This window comes from Schistocerca americana, chromosome 2 (genome assembly GCF_021461395.2).
Source record: "Schistocerca americana isolate TAMUIC-IGC-003095 chromosome 2, iqSchAmer2.1, whole genome shotgun sequence".
Taxonomy (NCBI): Eukaryota; Metazoa; Arthropoda; class Insecta; order Orthoptera; family Acrididae; genus Schistocerca; species Schistocerca americana.
Genome location: NC_060120.1, coordinates 590192460 through 590214687, shown reverse-complemented (window position 1 = coordinate 590214687; position 22228 = coordinate 590192460). Strand labels below are relative to the sequence as shown.

General features: G+C 43.5%; 1 protein-coding gene across 1 annotated transcript in view; it reads left to right on the top strand.

The window, feature by feature from the left end:
- LOC124594216 (collagenase-like) overlaps positions 1–22228 on the top strand; it is a 63383-nt gene that overhangs the window by 3399 nt on the left and 37756 nt on the right. Inside the window, exons 2-3 of the mRNA XM_047132575.1 lie at positions 11420–11480; positions 14527–14680. Of these exons, the coding sequence (XP_046988531.1) occupies positions 11420–11480; positions 14527–14680 (215 nt within the window). The remainder of the gene's footprint in view (positions 1–11419; positions 11481–14526; positions 14681–22228) is intronic.

Sequence of the window (22228 nt, the reverse complement as noted above, 5' to 3'; positions counted from 1 at the left end):
GGCAGAAGCGACTCTCATCGCTGAAGACGACACGTCTCCATTCGTCCCTCCATTCACGCCTGTCGCGACACCACTGGAGGCGGGCTGCACGATGTTGGGGCGTGAGCGGAAGACGGCCTAACGGTGTGCGGGACCGTAGCCCAGCTTCATGGAGACGGTTGCGAATGGTCCTCGCCGATACCCCAGGAGCAACAGTGTCCCCAATTTGCTGGGAAGTGGCGGTGCGGTCCCCTACGGCACTGCGTAGGATCCTACGGTCTTGGCGTGCATCCGTGCGTCGCTGCGGTCCGGTCCCAGGTCGACGGGCACGTGCATCTTCCGCCGACCACTGGCGACAACATCGATGTACTGTGGAGACCTCACGCCCCACGTGTTGAGCAATTCGGCGGTACGTCCACCTGGCCTCCCGCATGCCCACTATACGCCCTCGCTCAAAGTCCGTCAACTGCACATACGGTTCACTTCCACGCTGTCGCGGCATGCTACCAGTGTTAAAGACTGCGATGGAGCTCCGTATGCCACGGCAAACTGGCTGACACTGACGGCGGCGGTGCACAAATGCTGCGCAGCTAGCGCCATTCGACGCCCAACACCGCGGTTCCTGGTGTGTCCGCTGTGCCGTGCGTGTGATCATTGCTTGTACAGCCCTCTCGCAGTGTCCGGAGCAAGTATGGTGGGTCTGACACACCGGTGTCAATGTGTTTTTTTTCCATTTCCAGGAGTGTATTTCTGTATTCGTGAATATATCTGAAAGCTTTTGTACTTTGTCTATTCGTCGATCAATTGAATTATATATTCTGTTAGCCAAGGTTTCTTCGGAGTTACCTTCCTTGTACCTACTTCCCTTTTAGAGATGCCTACTCCTGTTGAACAGAACTGTCCACTGTGGTGTCCGTTATGGAAGTATCTACAGCCGCAGTGAACTTCAAACACATCCCATCATTCCTCATTGCTTCAGTATCCCATTTCGTTGCATACGAGTCTTCCGAACAATTCTTTTAACATTCATTTATGTTTTTTACTAAATTGTGATCGTGGTCTATATACACTCCTGCGTACGCCTTACAATCCAATGACTGATTTCGGAATCTCTGTCTGACCTTGATGTAATCCGGCTGGAATCTCCCAGTCCCTCCAGGCCTTTTCCAAATTTACCTCCATCTCTTGTGAGTTTTGAACGGGGGATTCACTGTTACCTGCTGAAATTTACTGCAGAACCGAATTAGTGTTTCCCCTCTCTCGTTTCCATTACCAAGCCCACATTATCCCCGAAATCTTTCTTCTACTCCTTCCCCTGCAACCGCATTCCAAGCCCCGATAATGATAAGATTATCATCTCTTTTTACATACGGAAATACCTGTTCGGTACCCCCCTTCGTCTTCTGCTTGTGACATCCACATGTATACCTGAACTGTTGTTGTTCACGTTGGTTCACTGTCGTTTTTACGTCTTTGATATTTATGATGAATCCTATTCCAGTTATATAATTTTCCGGTGTCTGTTGACATTATCCTATATTCGTCTGAGCAGAAATCCTTACCTTCTTTCCACTTCACTTCACTTCACTGGCCGTATCTAGATTCTGATAGTCCACGCCCCGACTCGTAGAACGTTACCCTTTCGTTGGTTGTTCATTCTTTTTCTCATGTACATCTCCCTCTTGCTAGGTCCCTCCCGGAGATCAGAATGGGGGACTAATCCGGAATCTTTTGCCAATGGAGAGATCCTAATGACACTTTTTCAATTACAGGCCACATTTCCTGTGGGTATACGCTGTCTGTCTTCAACGCTATTGTTTCCACTGCGTTTTGTATCCTCATGCCGCTGATCACTGTTGAATCGTTCGCCTTTTAGGGGCAATTTTCAAACCAAAGAGTAAGAGGATGTCCGGAAACTGTCCGCACCACCGTTCACTTTGACAAGGCCGTTGGCAGAACGACTCCTTATATGAGTACGTACACCACTGCTGATGTCGTTTACTCAGAATCTAACACTCACTGGGTTCAGATCCGAGATACAGGAAGTTTCGATTACTAGTTGAAGACGCTTGTCCTGCTCAACGACTCTAGGTACTAGTTTTTTTTTTTCTTCGGCGTGCCACATATTCCTCTCCTATTCCAACCTCTTCATCCCAGAGTACTCAGAGTAGCACTTGCAATCTACATCCTCAGTTATTTGCTGGATACATCCCAGTATCTGTCTCCCTCTGAACGTCCTCTGGGAGTACCACGAAAGTTCTTCCATGATGTCTTAACACATGTCCTAGCATCCTGTCCCTTCTTCTTGACAGTGTTTTTCATTTATTACTTTCCCGGCAATTCTGCGGAGAACCTCATTATTCCCCACCATATCAGTTTACCTAAATTAATTTCAACATTCATCTGCAGTGCCACATCTCAAAGGCTTCGATTCTTTTCTCTTCTAATTTTCAAACTGTTCATGTTTAACTACCGTACAATGCTATGCTCCAAACGTATATTCTCAGCAAATTCTTCCTGAAGTTAAGGCTAATGTACGATACTAGTAATCTATTGTCCAGGAATGCCATTTTTGCCAGTGTAAGTCTGCTTTCGATGTTCCCCTTGCCCCGTCCATCATGGACTAGATAATTCCTTAACTTCATCTGCTTCGTAATCATCAATTCTGATGTTAAGAGTCTTGATACTTCTCATTACTTTCGTCTTTTTTCGATTTACTCTCAGTCCATATTCTGTATTGATTACACTGTTCATTTCATTCAGCAGATACTGTAATTCTTCACTTTCACTGGTGCCAGTAATGTCATCAGCGAAATTTATCATTGATACGCCTTTACCATGAACTTTTATTGCACTCTTTGAACCCTTTTTTTTACTTCCGAGATCAGTAGGGGCAAAAACTACATTCCTGTCTTAAACTCTCTTCAATCTGACCACTTCTTTCTTGGTCTTCCACTCTTATCGTTCCCTCTTGGCTTTTGTACATATTGTATATTACCCGTCTTTCTCTATTGCTTACCACAGTTTTTCTCAAATTTGGAACATCTTGTACCATTTTACATTGTCAGACGCTTTCTCCAGGTCGACAAAGCCTATGAATGTGTCTTGATTTTTCCTTAATCATGCTTCCATTATCATACGCAACGTCAGAACTGCCTCTCACGTGCATTTACCTTTCCTAAAGCCAATCTGATCTTCATTTAACACATTCTCAATTTTCTTTTCCTGTCCCCAGTTTGATATTCTTGTCAGCAACTCGGAAGCATGAACTGTTAAGCTTATCGTACGGTAATTCTCTCACGTCTCAGCTCTTGCAATCTTCGGAATTGTGTGGATGATGTTTTCAGAAAGTCAGTTGGTATGTCGTTGACTCATACATTCTACACACCAACGTGATTATCGTGTTGTTGCCACTTCCCCCAACGGTTTTAGAAACTCTTATGTAATGTCATGTATCCCTTCTGCGCTATTTGATCTTTAGTCGTTCAAAGCTCTTTTAAATTCTTATTCTAATACTGAATCCCTATTTCTTGTATGTCGGCTTCTGTTTCCTCCTGCATCACGTCATCAAACAAGCCTTCCCCTCATTGAGGCCCTCAGTGTACTTTTTCCACCTATCCGCTCGCTCCTCTGCATTTAACAGTGAAATTCGCATTGCACTCTTAATGTTACCGCAATTGTTTTAATTTCGGTGAAGATTGTATTGTTTTATTCAAAATACCGAGCCAGCCCTTCAGACAATAATTTCTATTTCGATTTGTTCACATTTTTCATGGAGCCATTTCGCCATTGCTTCCTGGGCTTCCTATTTATCTCGTTCCTAAGCGACTAGCATTTCTGTATTCTTGAATTTACCTAAACATTTTTGTACTTCCTTGTATCATCGATCAACTTCAGTATTTATTTGGTAATCCGTGGTTTCTTCGTAATTGCCTTCGTTGTACCTATGTATTTCTTTCCAGTTTTTGCGATTGCCCCTTTTAGAAATGTCCATTCCTCTTCAGCTGCACTGTCTGCTGGGCTATTCATTATCGGAGGATCTATAGACTCAGAGAACTTCAAGCGTGCCTTATAACTCCTTGGTACTTCAGTTTCTCACTTCTTTGCCCATTGATTCTTTGTGACACTTAAACTTCAGCCTATTCTTTATTATAAGTAAATTGTGATCTACGTCTATAGGTATATCCGCTCCTGGATCAGCCTTATAATACAATATCTGACTTCGGAATCTCTTACTGACCATGATGTAATATGAATGGAATCTTTCCGGCCTTTTCCAAGTATAGCTCCTCCTCTTGTGACTCTTCCGCAGAGTATTCGCTGTTAGTAACTGATATTTATTGTAGAACTCAATTAACCTTTCTCTTCTCTCTTTCCCACTGCCAAACCTATATTCCCGCGTTTCTACTCCTTTCCCTGCGACTGCATTCTAAAAACACATGATAGATTTTAATTTCCCTCCATGTACTGAATTACCAATTAGATATCTTCATCACTTTCTCTGTCTCTTCATCTTCTGCTTGCGACGTCGGCATATGTATCTGAAACAATCTTGTCGGTGTTTGTTTGCTGTCGATTCTGATGAGAAGAACCCTATCACTGACTTGTTCACACTAACTCACGCTTTGCCCAACCTTTTCATTCATAACGAATCCTTCACTCGTTATACCATATTCTGCTGCTGATGATATTACCCTACACTAGTATGACCAGGAATCCTCGTTTTGTTTCCATTTCACTTCGCTACTGTGTCTAGACTGAGCCTTAGCATTTCCCTTTCCAGGTTTTTTTCCTTCCCTGCCACGTTCAAGACATTGCACGCTTCCACTGGTACACCGTTATCGTTTCGTTGGTTATTTAGTCTTTTTTTCATGGTCGCCTCCCCCGTAGCAGTTCCGTCCGGAGATCCGGGTGCGGAACTAGTCCGGTATGTTTTGTCACTGGAGAGATCATCATGGCACTTCAATTACAAGGCACATATCCTGTGGATACACATTATGTGTCTTTTTGCAGTGGTTTCCATAGCCTACTGGATCCTCATACCTTTGATAGTTGCTGATTCGTCCACGTTATAGGGCAGTTTCCCATCCCAAGGGCAAGAGAGATCTCCGAACATCTATCCGCACCTCAGTCCTCTTTGACAAGACAGTTGGTAGAACGAGCGCGACGTCTTACACGGGAAGTCATCGTCGTCATTTCTGATTATTTTTATTCAAATATTAAGCAGCGATTAGTTTTGAACCCAGGACCCAGAACGTTTAGATTACTTGTCAGAGACGCTACTCCTACTCTCTCTCTCTCTCTCTCTCTCTCTCTCTCTCTCTCTCTCTCTCTCTCTCTCTCTCTCTCTCTCTCTCCATCTCTTTCACTCCTATCCCTATCCATCTCCACTTTCCTACTATCTCTGTCCATCCCCTCCATGATCCATCTGAACCTTCAGCCATGCCCATCTGCATTTGCAGCCCCTGAAAAGCAAGCTGGTAAAACAGGCCAATACTACCCCAACACAACTTGCCGGTCGTGCAGGGTCGCCTACTGTCATTTCCCGAAAAACACGTTTTTTTTCTTTTTTTGCCATATCTCCACTCATACTGGACGTAGGTTCCACAGTGCTGATGTGAATTTTGCTGCTTGTGTGCCATATTTGGTAGATATCGATTTTGGGGTTTGGGGAGTGATCCTAGATGTACTTACACGCACACACAATACACACACATATAACTACATGCTGCTTTATATATAGACAAGCTGTTTCACCACAGCTTCGCTCGTTTACATGTTTGACACTTGTATTGAAAACACATCCTCCACCCCTCTCTATGTCCACTTGTTCCTCCCATCTCTATCTGTCCATTTCCTTTTCACAGTATCTCTGTCCCTTCATCCCCTTGTACATGCTCCAAGAGCCCATCCTCTCACCCTGACCATATATTCCTTTCTCCTTTCTCTGTCAATATCCTCCTCCCTCTCTCTCTGTCCATCTCCCTCTCCCCCTCTGGCTGTCCATCTCCTTGTCCGCTCTCCCTCTCTCCATCTGCTCATTCCGCTCTCTCTCTGTCCATATTCATCTCCCCCCACCTCTCTCTCTTCCTGCCCCATTGCTCTTCCTGTCATCTCCTGCCTCCCCCCCCCCCCCCAATCAATATGCCTGTCATGAATCACAGCCTACACATTGATGACTTAAATACTGTTTTTTGCCCCTGTCATGCAGGCTACCCATCAAAGCAGGTTGATAAGGCAGGCCAATAGTACTCCAGCAGCACACCCATCATGCAGGTCAGCCTGTGTGCAGAGGCTGAAAAATAATTTCTTGCACCTAATCTAGACTGGCCTGCAAAGGAGCATTTGTGAGTCCAGATGATCCCACAAACGATAGCGTCGAACCTCCTACACACCTTGGTCTACAAGCGTTGCAGTGTTCTAGTATTGAGATAACTCTGTGAACAACACCATCACAGAAAATGAAATGGCGGTCACAGCGTTGTGCAGTTTTTTTCTGAACGTAACATCTTACTCACACTGATTCAGTCTTTTAGGACAGAAAATATGAAGTCGTGGTGCACAAAACAGGGACCAAACAACGTGGTAATGGTCCTCAGAACATCTGCTAGTGTAAGTAGTTTTCCATTATGAAATAACGAGTGTATGGCGTGTGCAGCGACTTGGAGTGGGAAGTTAACGAACAGTGCACCACCAGTCTTTTACATTATTAAGTAACGTCTTTGCAGAACAGTATTGTACACTGGGGATAAACCAAACGAGGTAGCACTGTCTGCGTGACTGACGTGGTATTCCATAGGTTGGAGGTTCCAACATTCTTCTGGCCATCCTGATTTAGTTCCTCCATGGCAAATGCTGGACGGTTCCTACTTGTGGCTGACTATCTGTCTCATCATTGTCAAACTAGACATGCAAGTATGTAAATGTCTCAATATATGAACTCCGTTACTTTTGTCGACCTTTAAAATGAAATAATGCAAGTCCAGTATCAATGTAGAAATGATATACAGGTAAATAAAACTCCTACTGCTACTACCACTACACACTGTGTGGTACATAGATCCCTCGTCACTACGTTAACTGATCGCATTTAAGTGTCACTGTTGTAGCCACATGTCCAATGCAATTCCAAGTGTCACAGTATGTGTGTGAAAAATTTTATGGGGCTTAACTGCTAAGGTCATCAGTCCCTAAGCTTACACACTACTTAACCTAAATTGTCCTAAGGACAAACACACACACCCATGCCCGAAGGAGGACTCGAACCTCCGCCGGGACCAGCCCCACAGTCCATGTGTCACAGTATGATGAACACATTTTTCGAGGATCCATCATTCTGCCCTCCTGAAACTGACTCACTTGTTGACATTGTGCGGTTTAACGTCGGCGAGACAAACTGGCACTTGGCTTCTCTTCCTACTCCTCAGCTTTATATAGAGTGTATTTAATGTAACCTGACCATTCCAGTCACACAAGATGTCTGTGCCTGTGTGTATGACTAGTGTTGTGAATTAAATCATACTGTTTTAAATATCTTCTGAGGATGTTTTCATTAGATTATTCTTTGTGGCTATAGTAGTTTTTTCCAGACATCGATCTAGTAAATAACCACTAAACTCCTTGTTGTCCACAGGGTCAGGTTATCTTGAAGAATTTATGAACATAGGCGTGAGTTGAAATGAGCTCTCTTTGATTTCTGGAGCAAATAGACAACAGTAACATCAAAATAAACTGTGTAATTCGCACTCTTGGTCACGTTTTAATTGACTTCAACAGGTAACCAGTTTCAGCTTTACACCAAACTTCAGCTCTTGTAAGGGCAGCAGCACCGAGAATGAGAAACTACGGTAATAGCTACCTGTGTACTTATATGACATATGTAATGAGCACATCTGTAGTGCATCGTCTCCTACCCTGTCTCTGCTCGTCACCTCCTCACCTCCCTATATGTCCAACTCCTCCTCCCACATCTCAGATCATCTCCTCATCCCACCACTCCTTCTCTCCTTGCCCACCCTCTCTGTACTCCACCTACTGCCCCCTCTCTCCACATCCATTCCTCTCTGCATGTCCTCCTCCTCATCTCAACCTTCCCCCAGGCATGCCCATTCAAACATGTAGCCTCTCCAAAAGAGGTCGATAAATGAGGCTGTTATTACTTCTCCAACTTCTCTGTTGTGCTGGGCAGCCTACATTTGAGGGTAGAAAAACTGTTTCTTGCTCCTGCAATGATTGCTTCCCTGCACAGCAGGTGTAAAAAGGCAGGTCAATACTACTCCCACATAACACACCCACCATTCCAGCCAGTCTATATGACACACATAATGTTCAGTTAGCCCTTTTCCCCATTTCTTCAGCCACATATGTAGTTGACATATTGCCCACACCTCTCCCCTCCCACTCTCAGCTTCCACCTTTACCTCAGTCACACTGTACTCTTTATCCTCCAACCTCTGTCTTCCTCCTTCTTTTCCTCTGCCTTGTTCCCCTTCTGTCCCCTCTCTCTAATCTCCCCCTCCATCCCCTTCTCGCCCTTCTCTGTATCTCCTCCACATCTCTCTGTGGCGTCTACCTTCTCCTCCTCCACATTCTCTGTTTTTCCCCTCCCCCACTCTCTATCTTTCTCCTCATCCCTCTTTCTCTGTCCCTACCCTTCTCTCTGTCCATGCCCTCCTCCCCTCATCCAGTCTTATACTACTCCAACACAATATACCTCTCATCCAGGACAGCCTGCTCGTTGGGGTGTGTGTGTGTATGCGTGTGGAAAACTGTATCTTGCCCGTGACCAGGCAAAGCTGGTCGATAGGGCAGGCCAATACTGTACCAATGTGGCATGCCTGTAATTCAGGGCATCTTATCTGTTGGAGCAGGGATGAGTAGACACCTTTTTTCCCTATCTTTTTCTGTTAAAGCTAGGAGGCTATAGACCCTACAGTGCTGGTACTGTGAGGCCTGCTGTTTCAAATTTGGTTGAAATCAGTCTAGGGGTTGGAAGAAGTTTCTGTATATACACACATACATTCACTTTATATGTACAAGAGATAAACGTAATGCATCACTGGCATGGGGAATTTTCCAGATGGGTTAAAATATGCAATGTGAAACCTCTTTTTACGAAGGGCGACAAGGAAGACTATTGTCCTCTGGTTTCCTTACTGACATCGTCTCGAAAATATTCGAAAAAGTAATGTGGTCTGTATTAGTTTCACATTCAAGCAGAAACAATTCATTTAGCATTTCACAGTTTCGACACCAGAAAGGTAATTCACTTGAAAATACTATTTAAAAATTCACCCACCAAACATTACAAAAATATAGCCAGTTGGCATTTCTTATGGCCTTTTCAAGGCGTTTGATTGAATAAATGATATTACACACTTAGAAAAACTCAGGTTTTATGTAACTGATGTCTTTACAGACAGATGGTTTGAAAAAAACTAAACAAACAGAATGCAAAGAGTTGTGCTGAATAATTCAGATGATGTTGGAGAGGTGGAAAAGTTTTTTGACTGGAGAACAACCAGAAAGGAAGTCCCATAGTGCTCAATCCCTGGTCCACTCCTATTCCTTATATACAGGATGGCCAGAAACTGTCTCAAAAGCTAGTGTGTTACCGGGGAGGGTGTGCTGAGAAATAATCGTTAAGAAAAAATTATATACGACACGCCATTTTCGAGTTGATTAGCATTGAAGTTAGCCAATCAGGCCATAGTGTGCAGAGATTCAAATGGCCCGCCCAAGGCATGTCCCTACGTGTGTTCTTCGCTTGGTTTTCTAATACCAGACAAGAGAGCGATACCAAAACTGAACACGGGATGGTAGTAAGAATCGAACTCGAGCCAGATGCTGAGCAGTCTCATATGCTACTGACTACGTTATGAGAGCAATTGACACTAACTGTATCTGGTGGGCCGTTTGAATTTTCCCGTCCAATGCCCTGCCTGACTAACTTCAATATTAGTGCGCAACATACCGAATTTTCTCAACAATTATTTCTTAGCAAAACCAACCCTGCAACACCTTTACAAGCTTTTAAGACTGTTGCTGAATACCTTGTACATGACCTTCCAACTAATTATAATAAATCCCATCAGAGAGAAACAGTAGAACAATTATTATCAGGGTCTCTGAAAATGGAATATAAATAAATTTTGGGAAACACAACCTATTCAGTTTTATACAACAAATAGAGTCATACCAACAACTTATGTAGCACATGAATAGAAGTCAGTAAACAGGATTAAATGCTCCACATTTTTGGTTGTATATATTGATGAAAGCTTGAACTGGAAGAAGCATGTTACTGAGCTTCTTAAACAGTTAAGTTCAGCTACTTTTGCTCTTTCACTTTTGGAAACAAATAAAAATGGTTCAAATGGCTCTGAGCACTATGGGACTTAACAGCTGAGGTCATCAGTCCCTAGAACTTAGAACTACTTAAACCTAACTAACCTAAGGACATCATACATATCCATGACCGAGGCAGGATTCGAACCTGCGACCGTAGCGGTCGAGCGGTTCCAAACTGAAGCGCCTAGAACCGCTCGGCCACACCGGCCGGCGGAAACAAACAAATCAGGCTTTTGATATATTTTGCATAGTTCTACTCAGTAACGGTTCTTCTCCAAGGAGTTTGGAATTTTAACTGCACCATCACAATAAATATATTTGCTAATGAGAATTACCATAAACAATCATCATTTCAGAGTAATAGTGATATCCACATCTACAACATTAGAGGAAAAAATGACGCTTATTATTAAAGCTGTAAGTGGCTTAAAAGGCAGCTCGTATTGCAGCAACAAAAATTTTTGATCACTTGTCCACTACCACAAAATATCTGAAAGATACAAAAGCAAGTTTTAAATCTAACCTAAAATCATTTCTCCTGGACAACATTTTCACTAAATTTTTCTCTCAAAAAACTGAAAAAAAGCAAAAGCAAAAACACTAGTTTTTAACTGTAGTGGCATGAGCAGAACGTAAAAACAGTGTATTCCTTAATGTTAACGCTAATCATGTATATATATCCTGTAAACTGAATCGTTCCTCGTAAATTCGATAAAACGATCTATGGAACATGTAATGAACTAACTAAGTCGGACCTCTTCCTTAGGCCTATCCAACGACCTCGGAATATACAATGATCCACCTGCCACACAGTCTGAGCAAGACGCCGGAGCTTCATGCGGTGTTCGCTGATCTGCAACTTTTTTTCATTTGGGGATGGGGGTGTCTGTATCCCGCACAACCCCAAAGAGAGCACTTGTGCCACACGTGAAACTTCAGAAAGCCCTTACTGATTTAGCCACACTCTAACAGCGTATGTCTAATTCAGTATTCTGATTACACCAAATGGAGACATTATCGGATTAAAATCACGCTACACTTCTCTCACGCTCATCGGTGTTAATGCTGTGTAATATTTATTTTCTTCTAGGAGCTGCCTGTACATCGCACGGCGTACGACATTGATGAGAATGTGTGGGAACGCGAACAATGTAAGTCCTAAAATACATACACACAAAAGAGCAAGTAATCAGCACGAAAATGGTGTCAAAATTAGTACCCTGTAAAGAAACGGAAACTGATATACTCATAACAAAAATGTTGCATTAATTTTGAGACAGATAAATGCTGTTTCATTAAGAGGTTATTTTGCGTTTAAGTTATTTGTGAAGGGGATAAAGTCATAATAAATGTTGAATACTTATAGATTTAGTGACATGATATGTAAATTTTATGTAGATAACCCAGCTACATACGTCCCTTTGGGAGGGGGGGGGGCAGTGGATTTAATAGGATAGCTTTGAGGTCAGCGCCATATTTGATGAATTCTGGCTGACAAAACGTGTCGGCCGACACATGGGGATATTGACGTAATCATAACCCTTTCGATAGACAAGAATGGGCCTACCGATTGCTGTACATGGAAAAATTGAGGCTCTAATATACCCACGATTCGATGACCGACGAGGGAGCAGAGCAGTTTATTTAGGGAGAACGAGAAATGTGAAGGCAGACTCTTTTAGGGATGACAGCATGCTTGGATACGAAAAATTCAAATGCGCAGGAGATTATGTTCACTTCATGAAAGAAGGGGACAAATGGTTTCGACTGTTCTTATGACAGTCCACTACATTGTGTAAGTGATGTGAAAATCCCGTGTATTTCCAGAGGCCGCGGAGGACTGAAATGAAGGAGCACGGCATAGTTCCTGGCGAACCGCTCCTCGTAAGCTTTCTATGGCAGTACACAAAGTGTCGACAGTAGTTCGAGGTAGACTGTGAGCAATAAGTTGATGACCAACTTTAGTATTCTATAGTGCGTCAGATTCCCTGTCCAAGTCGAGATGGGCATCTCACATGGGCCCGACCACCGATGCGACGGTGCCGATAAATAACTCGACCCGACACTTGCCAATCAGTCCCGCTAGTTCATTGAAGCCACGGAGACCTGCCGTTGATTAGTGGAGTGTTTGACGTTGCCTGTACTGCGTTTTTGTTTCTGATTGCTTCCTGGACTTACGACGACTTTTGTTGTACTCTAGACTTTGTTTATGGCTCGCCATTCACTTCGTGAATTCCACCGACACCGACCTAACGAAACGTCTGTTATTCCATCGGTCTCTCCGTTACCTCCGGTAATCATAAACTGCGTTCCACCTACACATACTAGAACAGAATACCACTCATATTCTAGAGATATTCGATGGCCAATATGTTTAGGGAATTTGTAGGCTACAGAATTATTGATGGCCAGTGGACTTGCACGTTTTTCGACATATGCTGTCAGGCATTGTCCTATAAAAATATAGCAAGTGCATTTGAAAGAGCGGTAGTATCTAGTGCTCTATAAACACCCTCGTGTATTAGGTGATATTCATCTTTCGCACAATGTGTGTGCCGGCCGGTGTGGCCGAGCGGTTCTAGGTGCTTCAGTCTGGAACAGCGCAACCGCTACGGTCGCAGGTTCGAATCCTGCCTCGGGCATGGATGTGTGTAATGTCCTTAGGTTAGTTAGGTTTAAGTAGTTCTAAGTTCTAGGGGACAGATGACCTCAGATGTTAAGTCCCATAGTGCTCAGAGCCAGAGCCACAATGTGTGTATTTGACGCGTCCAGGTAGTAACCATATTTTCGACAGTCCCCACCAGTCAGATCTGGCACGATATCCTCTGGTACTGCACCTTCTCAACTGTGGCAACGTCGGTGGATGAAAACCGTGTCCTCGATCAATCCTCAAAGGACTTGTACACACAGAGACGAGTGAGTGGAGTGTCTATGCATACAAAGTGGTGTGTCCGACCGAAGCGCGCACAGGTATTTGTAGACTTTTGTGTGCCATTCTACAGAAAATTAAATTGTTGAAAAATGAACTATTGAACCAGTGTCACAATGAATTATTCCTTCGAGTCGAGAATCATGAGACCTACGATAATTCTCGGACAAGAGCACTGGACCAAACACATGATGTTTATAAAAAGGACCAAATACGTTTATATTTTGTTTTGGATAATCTGTTCTACCCAAAAAGAAAGGTTCGCTTCTTTTATCACTGAAAGTTTTTAGAATGACGTATACTGACGTGTTCACGAACGACCAAAACATTCACACTATTGACTACAGAATGACGGCAAGGTCCAATGCAATCTCTTTCGTAAGACCCTCACCACTGTCAGTGTTTGTGACTGCAACGGCCGGTCTTTACTCTAAACTATGCAGGCTCTATAGTGCAAAATTACGCGGTTTGTCGACTGTAGCTTCACTTTCACATGGGCTCCCTGTACGTCGTTTTCTCTGAAGTAGAGTACATACTCTATAGCTAAATACTCGGTACCACTTTCAAACTGACGTAGCAAGATACCTTACCGAGGGCACAACAGTCACAGGATTGCATCATGACCATCTTAGACTTATCCAAACGAACATGTTACAATAGACGCGACATATTTAGTTCAAACGGTTCAAATAGCTCTGAGCACTATGGGACTTAACATCGGAGGTCACCAGTCCCCTAGAACTTAGAACTACGTAAACGTAACTAACCTAAGGACATCACACACGTCCATGCCCGAGGCAAGATTCGAACCAGCGACTGTAGTGGTCGCGCAGTTCCAGACTGAAGCACCTAAAACCTCTCGGCCATACCGGCCGGCCATATTTAGTTGACTAACTGCGTAAAAAACTTCAAACTTACCCATTTACGATGGTGCAAAGATGATATTTTTATGTTAAGTACTAAAGAAAGTAAGATCTTACAAAATTACTGTATCATCCTGCATATGCATTGGAAGATAATTCGCATAAAGCAGTACCACAACTTGAAACTTATGAAACATCATTAACGATTTCAATGCTGTTGTGACGTGACTCGATGTTTGGTAGTGCTTTCTGCATTCGTTTGTTAAATGCGGCATAGACTAGCGATTCATAACGATGCTGGCATCTGGAGATGTTGTCAAAAGCAATTTACTGTTTAAAATTCGCGACCGTAAACCCGCTGCAGCTCTCGCTCAGCTGCTGCAAAGTTTCCGCTCTTATTTGCAGCACACAGACGGACCGGTCGCCTGGTGGGTGGCGGGCAGGCGGCGCGGGGCCAGTTCAAGCACGTGGCCTACGTCAACGTGGAGGACACGACTGCCTGCGGAGCCACGCTGCTCAACTCCAAGTGGCTGCTCACCGCCGGCGTCTGCCTCTCCGGGTAAGCGACCTGCGCAACCGGGAACGACACGTGAACCCCGCGTCCCGGCGACGATGTACGCTGCTATCTTTTATACATGGTTTTTATTAATGAATATCGGGGTTTTAACACTTTATAATATTTATCATATTAAACTTGCAGTTATAAATGATATGTCAAATGAAAGAGCAACTCAAACAGTTTTACCAAGAACCTTATAAATGTTCAATGTGAACACCATTTGTCACAAGGCACACATCGAGTGTATAGACAAGTTCTTCCCAAACGTAGTCCGCAGCTCGTGGTCGTGCGGTAGCGTTCTCGCTTCCCTCGCCCGGGTTCCCGGGTTCGATTCCCGGCGGGGTCAGGGATTTTCTCTGCCTCGTGATGACTGGGTGTTGTGAGATGTCCTTAGGTTAGTTAGGTTTACGTAGTTTTAAGTTCTAGGGGACTGATGACTATAGATGTTAAGTCCCATAATGCTCAGAGCCATTTTTTTCCCCAAACGTTGATAAGTGTGATTTCAGTGATTGTAGCAACAGCTGCTTCAATACAGTTTCTTAATTCAGGGAGATCTGCTGGTAGCGGCGGCACGTACACACGATCCTTGATGAAGCCCCAAAGGAAAAAACTCGCATGGCGTTAGGTCGGGTGAACGTGGAGGCCATGCAAAGCAAGCGCTGTCATTGGGCCCCTTGCGGCCTATCCAGCGCTTGTCTACAATGAAGTTCAAGCAATCGCTTACTTTGCTATGCCAGTGATGTGGCGCACCACCTTGCTGGAAAATGAAGTTCTCTGGCTCATCTTCTTCCAATTGAGGAAAGAGCCATTGCTACAGTATATGAAGGTAAGAAGTGCCAGTTACACTAGGTACACCAAAAAAGAAAGGCCCATAAACTTCCCGCCGGGATACGGCACATAAAACAGTCACTATAGCGGAATCTCGTTGCATTTGTACCACCTCGTGAGGATTTTCTGAGCCCCAGATGCGCACATTATGAGTGTTGAAATGTCCACTAAGGTGAAAAGTCGATTCATCACTGAAGACAACATGATCCAGAAAATCTTCATCCTCATGAAACAACATTTCGTTTGCGAAGTTGGCACGGAATCCATGGTCTGCCGGCTTTAGAGCCTGTAATAACTGTAAACGGTAAGGACGTAGTTGTACACGTTTTCTTAAAACTTTCCAAAAAGTCAACACAGGAACTTGTAATTCACGACTAGCCTTCCGGACTGATTTCTTTGGGCTACGAGTGAAGGACTCTCTCACTCGCTCAACAGTCTCTTCACTAACTCTTGGTCGTTCTGTGCTCTTCCCTTTACAAAGGCAGCCGGCATCTTCAAATTGATGATACCATCTACGAACGTTATTATCACTTGGAGGATCACACCCGAACTTCAGCCGGAACGCACGTTGCACAGTTACTACAGATTCGGTCTCTGCAAACTGCAAAACACAAAACGCTTCCTGTTCACTAGTCGCCATCTTCGCTAGTACCGCTGTCTAGCGGATTGCGGGGGAAACATTGCCCGCTGCGCATGCGAAGTGGTGCCAAACACGTTTGAGTTGCTCTTTCATTTGACATACCATTTATATCTGTAAGTTTAATATAATAAATATTATAAAGCGTTAAAACCCCGATATTCATTTATGAACATCCTGTATGTTAAACTTCCTGGCAGATTAACACTGTGTGGCGGACCGAGACTCGAACTCGGGACCTTTGCCTTTCGCGGGCATGTGCTCTACCAACTGAGCTACCCAAGCACGACTCACGCCCCGTCGTCACAGCTTCTCTTCTGCCAGTATCTCGTCTCCTACCTTCCAAACTTTACAGAAGCTCTCCTGCTAACCTTGGCAAAGGCAAAGGTCCCGAGTTCGAGTCTCGGTCCGGCACACAGTTTTAATCTGCCAGGAAGTTTCATATCAGCGCACACTCCGCTGCAGAGTGAAAATCTCATCCTGTATATTGTCCAGTCACATTAATTTGATCACCTATCAAAAGCCTGAATAATCACCTTCTGCAGCACGGACTGCTGCAAGAAGTGAAGGAAGACAGTAAATGAGTTTCTGAAAGGTACCGACACGGGCGTGGAGCGATGCATACTCCACTGCCGTGGCCAGCTGTGGTAGGTTTATCGGTTGAGGATATATGGAGCGTACAGCCCGATCGAAGAGATGCCACAGACACTCGATTATGTTTAAATTCGGGGAGTTTTGTGGCCAGGGATGTACGGTGAAGTCAGCCTGGTGTTCTTCGAATCACGTACGTACTCTGCAAGCTGTGTGGCAAGTTACACTGTCCACTACTTCTGATAGTTTCCATCGTGCTGAAGAAAAACAAACTAAACCTAGGGGTGGACATGGTCCCTAGGGATAGATGCACACTTGTTTTGAGCCATTGTGCTTTCCAGAATGAAGAACTCACCCAGGGTATGCCCTCTGGCCTGGACCCTACCGACGCTTGTTGCAAGGTGTTTTCTTTCAGACTTTTCACGCCGTACACGTCAACGGCCATCTGCCCGATGGATTCATCTGGAAACGCCACCTGTCGCCACTCAGTGCACGTCCAGTTACGGTATTGGCGTGCAAATTCCAGCCTTCGTCGCCGCTGAACAGCCGTCAGAATGGATGCATGAACCAGGAGTCTGCTGCTGGGGGTCGTTATACACTGTTGATAGCACCTTGGTTCATCCGGCCGGTGAAATGTTCAAAAGTTGCACACCAATTCGCCTACACATCTCTGCAGCTGTCGTTCGCCCCTGTTGTATGTGGTGGATGGTGCGCCACAGTTGCCTCGGCACCGTTTCTGGATAGCGCTATTTCCCCATGTACCGTATACTTTAAGAACGGCAGTACACGAACAGTTCGCAAACTTAGCCATTTCGAAAATGCTTCCAGCCTTGGCCCGAAAGGCAATGATCATGCCCTTTTGAACGTCAGATGAATCGCTCCCTTTCCACATTACGACAAAGACTGCACCGTATTACGCCCCCCTCCCCACCACCCCCCCCCCCCCCACCCCCCACCCATCTTACGTTCCCTCAGTTGTTAGTGCTGCCACCTGACGTCTGTCAGCGGCTATTGCACAATCACGTCTAACATAAAATGTGACGTCACCATGCAGTAGCACCACCAGCAACGATGGAAAATAACTAAAGTTTGGTTATTGTGCTTATACAATATAGCTGAAAGAATACATAATTAAATTTGTAAATGATTTGGAGGTAAACAGAGTGCAAAATTTGCTATATAGAGCTGCGACTTCTGTAATGGCTCTAATCCACGATTTACATGCCGAAATAAGCTTGGATCACAGAAACGTGTTAGCCATTTGCAACTCTTTGCCAACGTTGCTCAATAGTGGTGCCTGGCGATTGCTCGCGTGACAGTCTCTCGATAATACATGACTAGACGTCTCCACTGGGAGACGGAAAGCCGAGACATGTTGACAAAGACAAAAGATCAATACTGTCTATTTCGAAGTAGCATAGGACAGCACTTGAAATATATAGTGTTGTGTTATCTTGTTGAAATATACTGTCGTTGAGAACTCTTCAGATAGAACACAGCTGCTAATCTTAACACGTCAGAAGAGTAAAGACTGCTGTCCAATTACCAGGTATGGGAAACAGAAGTGATCGTGTTGTGTGCCCAATGGCACTCCATACCACCATTCCAGATGCTGGGCTTGACTGACAATGAGGAACGCAATATGGCAACGCTGGTTCTAGTCGCAGCATGCATACACCGATACATCCATAGCGATAATATGCTACCAGGTATTTTTTTGAATTTCAGAGTAATCGTGTGGATGTACACCGAATGGGGATTCACTGAAAAGATGATGCGCAGCTGCTCGTGTGTCCAGTGTTGTCGGACGCACTATTGTCTACATGCCTCTTTCCGCTAACGCGCCAAGGGAAGCCACTACAAATGTCGCCATGCTGACAGCGCATGCTGCACAAATGGTCGTGGCACTGTCCATATGGATACTTGCGTTGTTGCAAACGAGCCTATCACGCGACTCAAGGAATGTGACGTAACTGTGGGATCCAGGCCGGCTAAATCATCAATATGTCTGACCTCTTGGACGCAAGTGGCGAAGGGCCACTGAGACGCTGCATGGCGTTGACTGTGGCCCTCCTTAACCCATAAATTCCATAGTCACGACAATTAATGGCTCCTGATCAACAGAAGCGGCAATGTCCCGGAACTTCAAGCCACAGTCTCGATAGGCTACAATGCCACCGCTGTCAAATTCAAGTGAGGAATACAAACTGGCAACCCCAAGTCTCGTCAGAGCATCCATACACCGACAAATCTATTGTGACGGTGTACACCATCAGAAAATACGATGTGGAGCCACTGCTGTGCCCATAGTCCTTGGCTGCGTTGTTTCGACGTGTTGCTGAAAGTTTCTCCGTCTTGCAAGAAGAGTAGCACAATTTTCTCTTATGTAACTACCATTTAAATGCAATTTATAGATGAGAAACCCCTGCATAAACTTTCTTACACACATAACGTGCATGGCTTTACTTCTGTTTTGTGTGGTTGTGTTGAAACGCTTGTCATATGTAAAGCAGATTGCAATCCACTTTGACATCTGTTGAATGTCTTCTTCATGGCGCCGCAATTTTAATGGGCAGCACAGTAATTGAAATGTGTGTTGGGCGTTATCAGTGTTACGCTGTGGGGGAACACCATGTTGTAGTTTATGATGATGATGGTTTTAGGATTCTGGACGACATTTTTATCAACACTCTTGCCAAAATAAATGCACGCATATCATGAGGTGAACAATGTCTTTACTTGAAGATTTTCTTCTTGAGACAATTTTCTGTATCAGCAGTACAATGTGAGAGTCCCATACTGGGAAACAAGACTCAAGTGTTGGTCGAATGACAGTTCTGCAACCTAACTCCTTCAGGAGTTGGTTACAGTTCCTGAGAATTTTTCCAACAGCTCTCAATCTAGAATACGTCTTTCTTTCGACTGGTTTTAGTTATGTATTTATCGTGATAAAATTGGGGCCATTAGAGATAGTATGGACCAAAACAAGAAAAATATCGAATAAATATGGGCTGTAAAATGCATATGTTAAGAGTTATGGGCGCCTGTTAAGCAGAAGAGAAGTGTTTCACACTATCGAAGATGAACAAATGTTAACAGCAACTGAAACTTGCGTTTTAGACCCCATGTTTACTGGAATGTTTTTTCTTAGTTTGGCCCATACTACCTCGTCCCAAAATATGGAAAGCAACGTCCTCACAACAGAAGAGACCGGTTTCACAGGACCGAAGATGACCTTGGGCTGTAGCTCTTAAGGTATGCATTTTAGAGCCCATGTTTACTAGACATATTTTTTCTTGTTTTCGTATATGGTACCTGTCCCTAAAGTTTGTTGGTTTCTTTTTTTTTTTTTTTTTTTTTTTTTGAGACCCCTCTTTATTATGGACAGTAATGGTCCTACAATACTTCGTTGGAATGCACCCCAAACATCTTTTACATCTGAAGATTTCTCTCAGTTGTGAATGACGTACTATGTTCTGTTTTCTAGGAGGTATTCAGTTCAATCACAAAGTTTGTCTAGTATTATGTGCGTTCATATTTTATGGAAAAGGCAACAGTGCAGTGTTGTATCGAAAGCTTTGCGGAACTCATGGAACTCGGAATCAAACTGGGCATTAGTATTTAATGATTTCCGAATCTCGTGGACGAAATGATTGAGCTGGGTTCCACAAAATCGTTATTTGCGGCATCCATGTTGATTCCTTTACAGGATGTATTCGATCCCCTGAAAGGATGTAATACGCAATCATAAAATGTGCTCAGAAATTCTTCACTGGCTTAACATCAGCGAATATATCTGATCGACGACCCTTCTTGAGCTCGAGAGTAAATTGCGCATTTTTCTAATCTCTCGGAATCCTTCATTTATCTAGCGACCTATAGAATTTATTATTTCGGTCTTTTCCGTATCTGCTTACTTTCTGGTATTTGTATGGTCTCTAAATATATAAGTAGCTTTGATCTGTTTGCTTACTTAAGAATCCTGCCTTGAGCGTGGATGTGTGTGATGTCCTTAGGTTAGTTAGGTTTAAGTAGTTCTAAGTTCTAGGGGACTGATGACCTCAGATGTTAAGTCCCACAGTGCTCAGAGCCATTTGAACCAATTTGAACCTTAACACTAGTATTTGTTTCCATTATCCATTTACTCCATTTCTGAAATTTTCTTTTATTTGCTTCATTCTTTCTTTAACTACTTACGTTTAAAAAACGTGACCTTACATCATTCTTAATGTTAGCTTACTTTTTTTATTTTTCAACTTTCATTCCCCTCATCTAACATTTATAGGTAAGGCATGTCTCTCTCACTCTCTCTATTATGATTCAAAAGCATTCTTCCAATTTACAAATGGCACAAATCTTTGCGTTCCTAAAAACATGGTTAAAATCGCTTGTCTTGTAGCTTTATCTCATTTGAAGCGAAACGGATATTTCGTTATTCTGTATATTATCACAAATAAAAGAATTACAAATCTGATTCAATGTGTCTCAGAAGACACACAGATATTATAACTATTGTGATTATTGTTATCATCATTATTAGCACTAATTAAAGTTGCTGATATTACTACTGTTATTTCTAGGTCAATTCTGTTATTCTGAATTGCCTTAGATATGCCTAAACTCTTTTTAAACTATCTTTTACTACTAACATTAGCATTATTATTTATGATATCCTAATCATGGTTACTCAGGCAACAGTGATGTTAAAAATATTGTATGCCTATAACATATAACAGAGAGCCTTAAGTCCCTAATCCGATCAGGTTGAATTAAACGTTGAATAAATGATATATAGGCCTAGTTAAAGTCCGCGGAAGATCACACTGGCGCAGACGACTTACAGAATCTCTCTCCACTTTCCATGACGAATGAAGTAAAATACCTGCACACATCTACTTCATAAGGAAGCCACTACATTCCAGTCAAATGACAACATTGTGCCTCATACACCAAGATGACACTGTGTCTTAGAGTTTGGAGGACACCGGCCAGAAATGCGCAATATACAGCACTGTTATAATTAAACTTTCGCTACTTGAGACGACGCCCATGAAAAACAAGTTATCGTAGGACAATGAAACTTTGTGGAAACATTTGTAAGGACATAAGAAAAAGAAATAACGGATTAACTATCAAAAGTAATTTCAACATGAGGGGGTAACATTTGTTAATTGCGTACCATGCTTACAATCGAGGTTTCAAACGTTGCTTAGTGTGACGGACATCTGAAGTCCCAATAGCGTGGAACAGCACTGGAGATACAATTTCAGAGTTGTTCGCAGCACTTTTCGAACGATGGACCATTGAATGTTCAGTTGTTGTGACACAGCTCGTGCACTGCTTTAAGATCGCACATTACGTGCAGCATTCTCAGCCATGGCAACAGTAACATATTCAACAATTTGTGGAGCAGTTGGCTATCGGCCCCTCCCAGGAGCAATTTCTAAATCGCCAGTTAATTCGAACTTCCGAATCGTGTTCTTTAACATCGA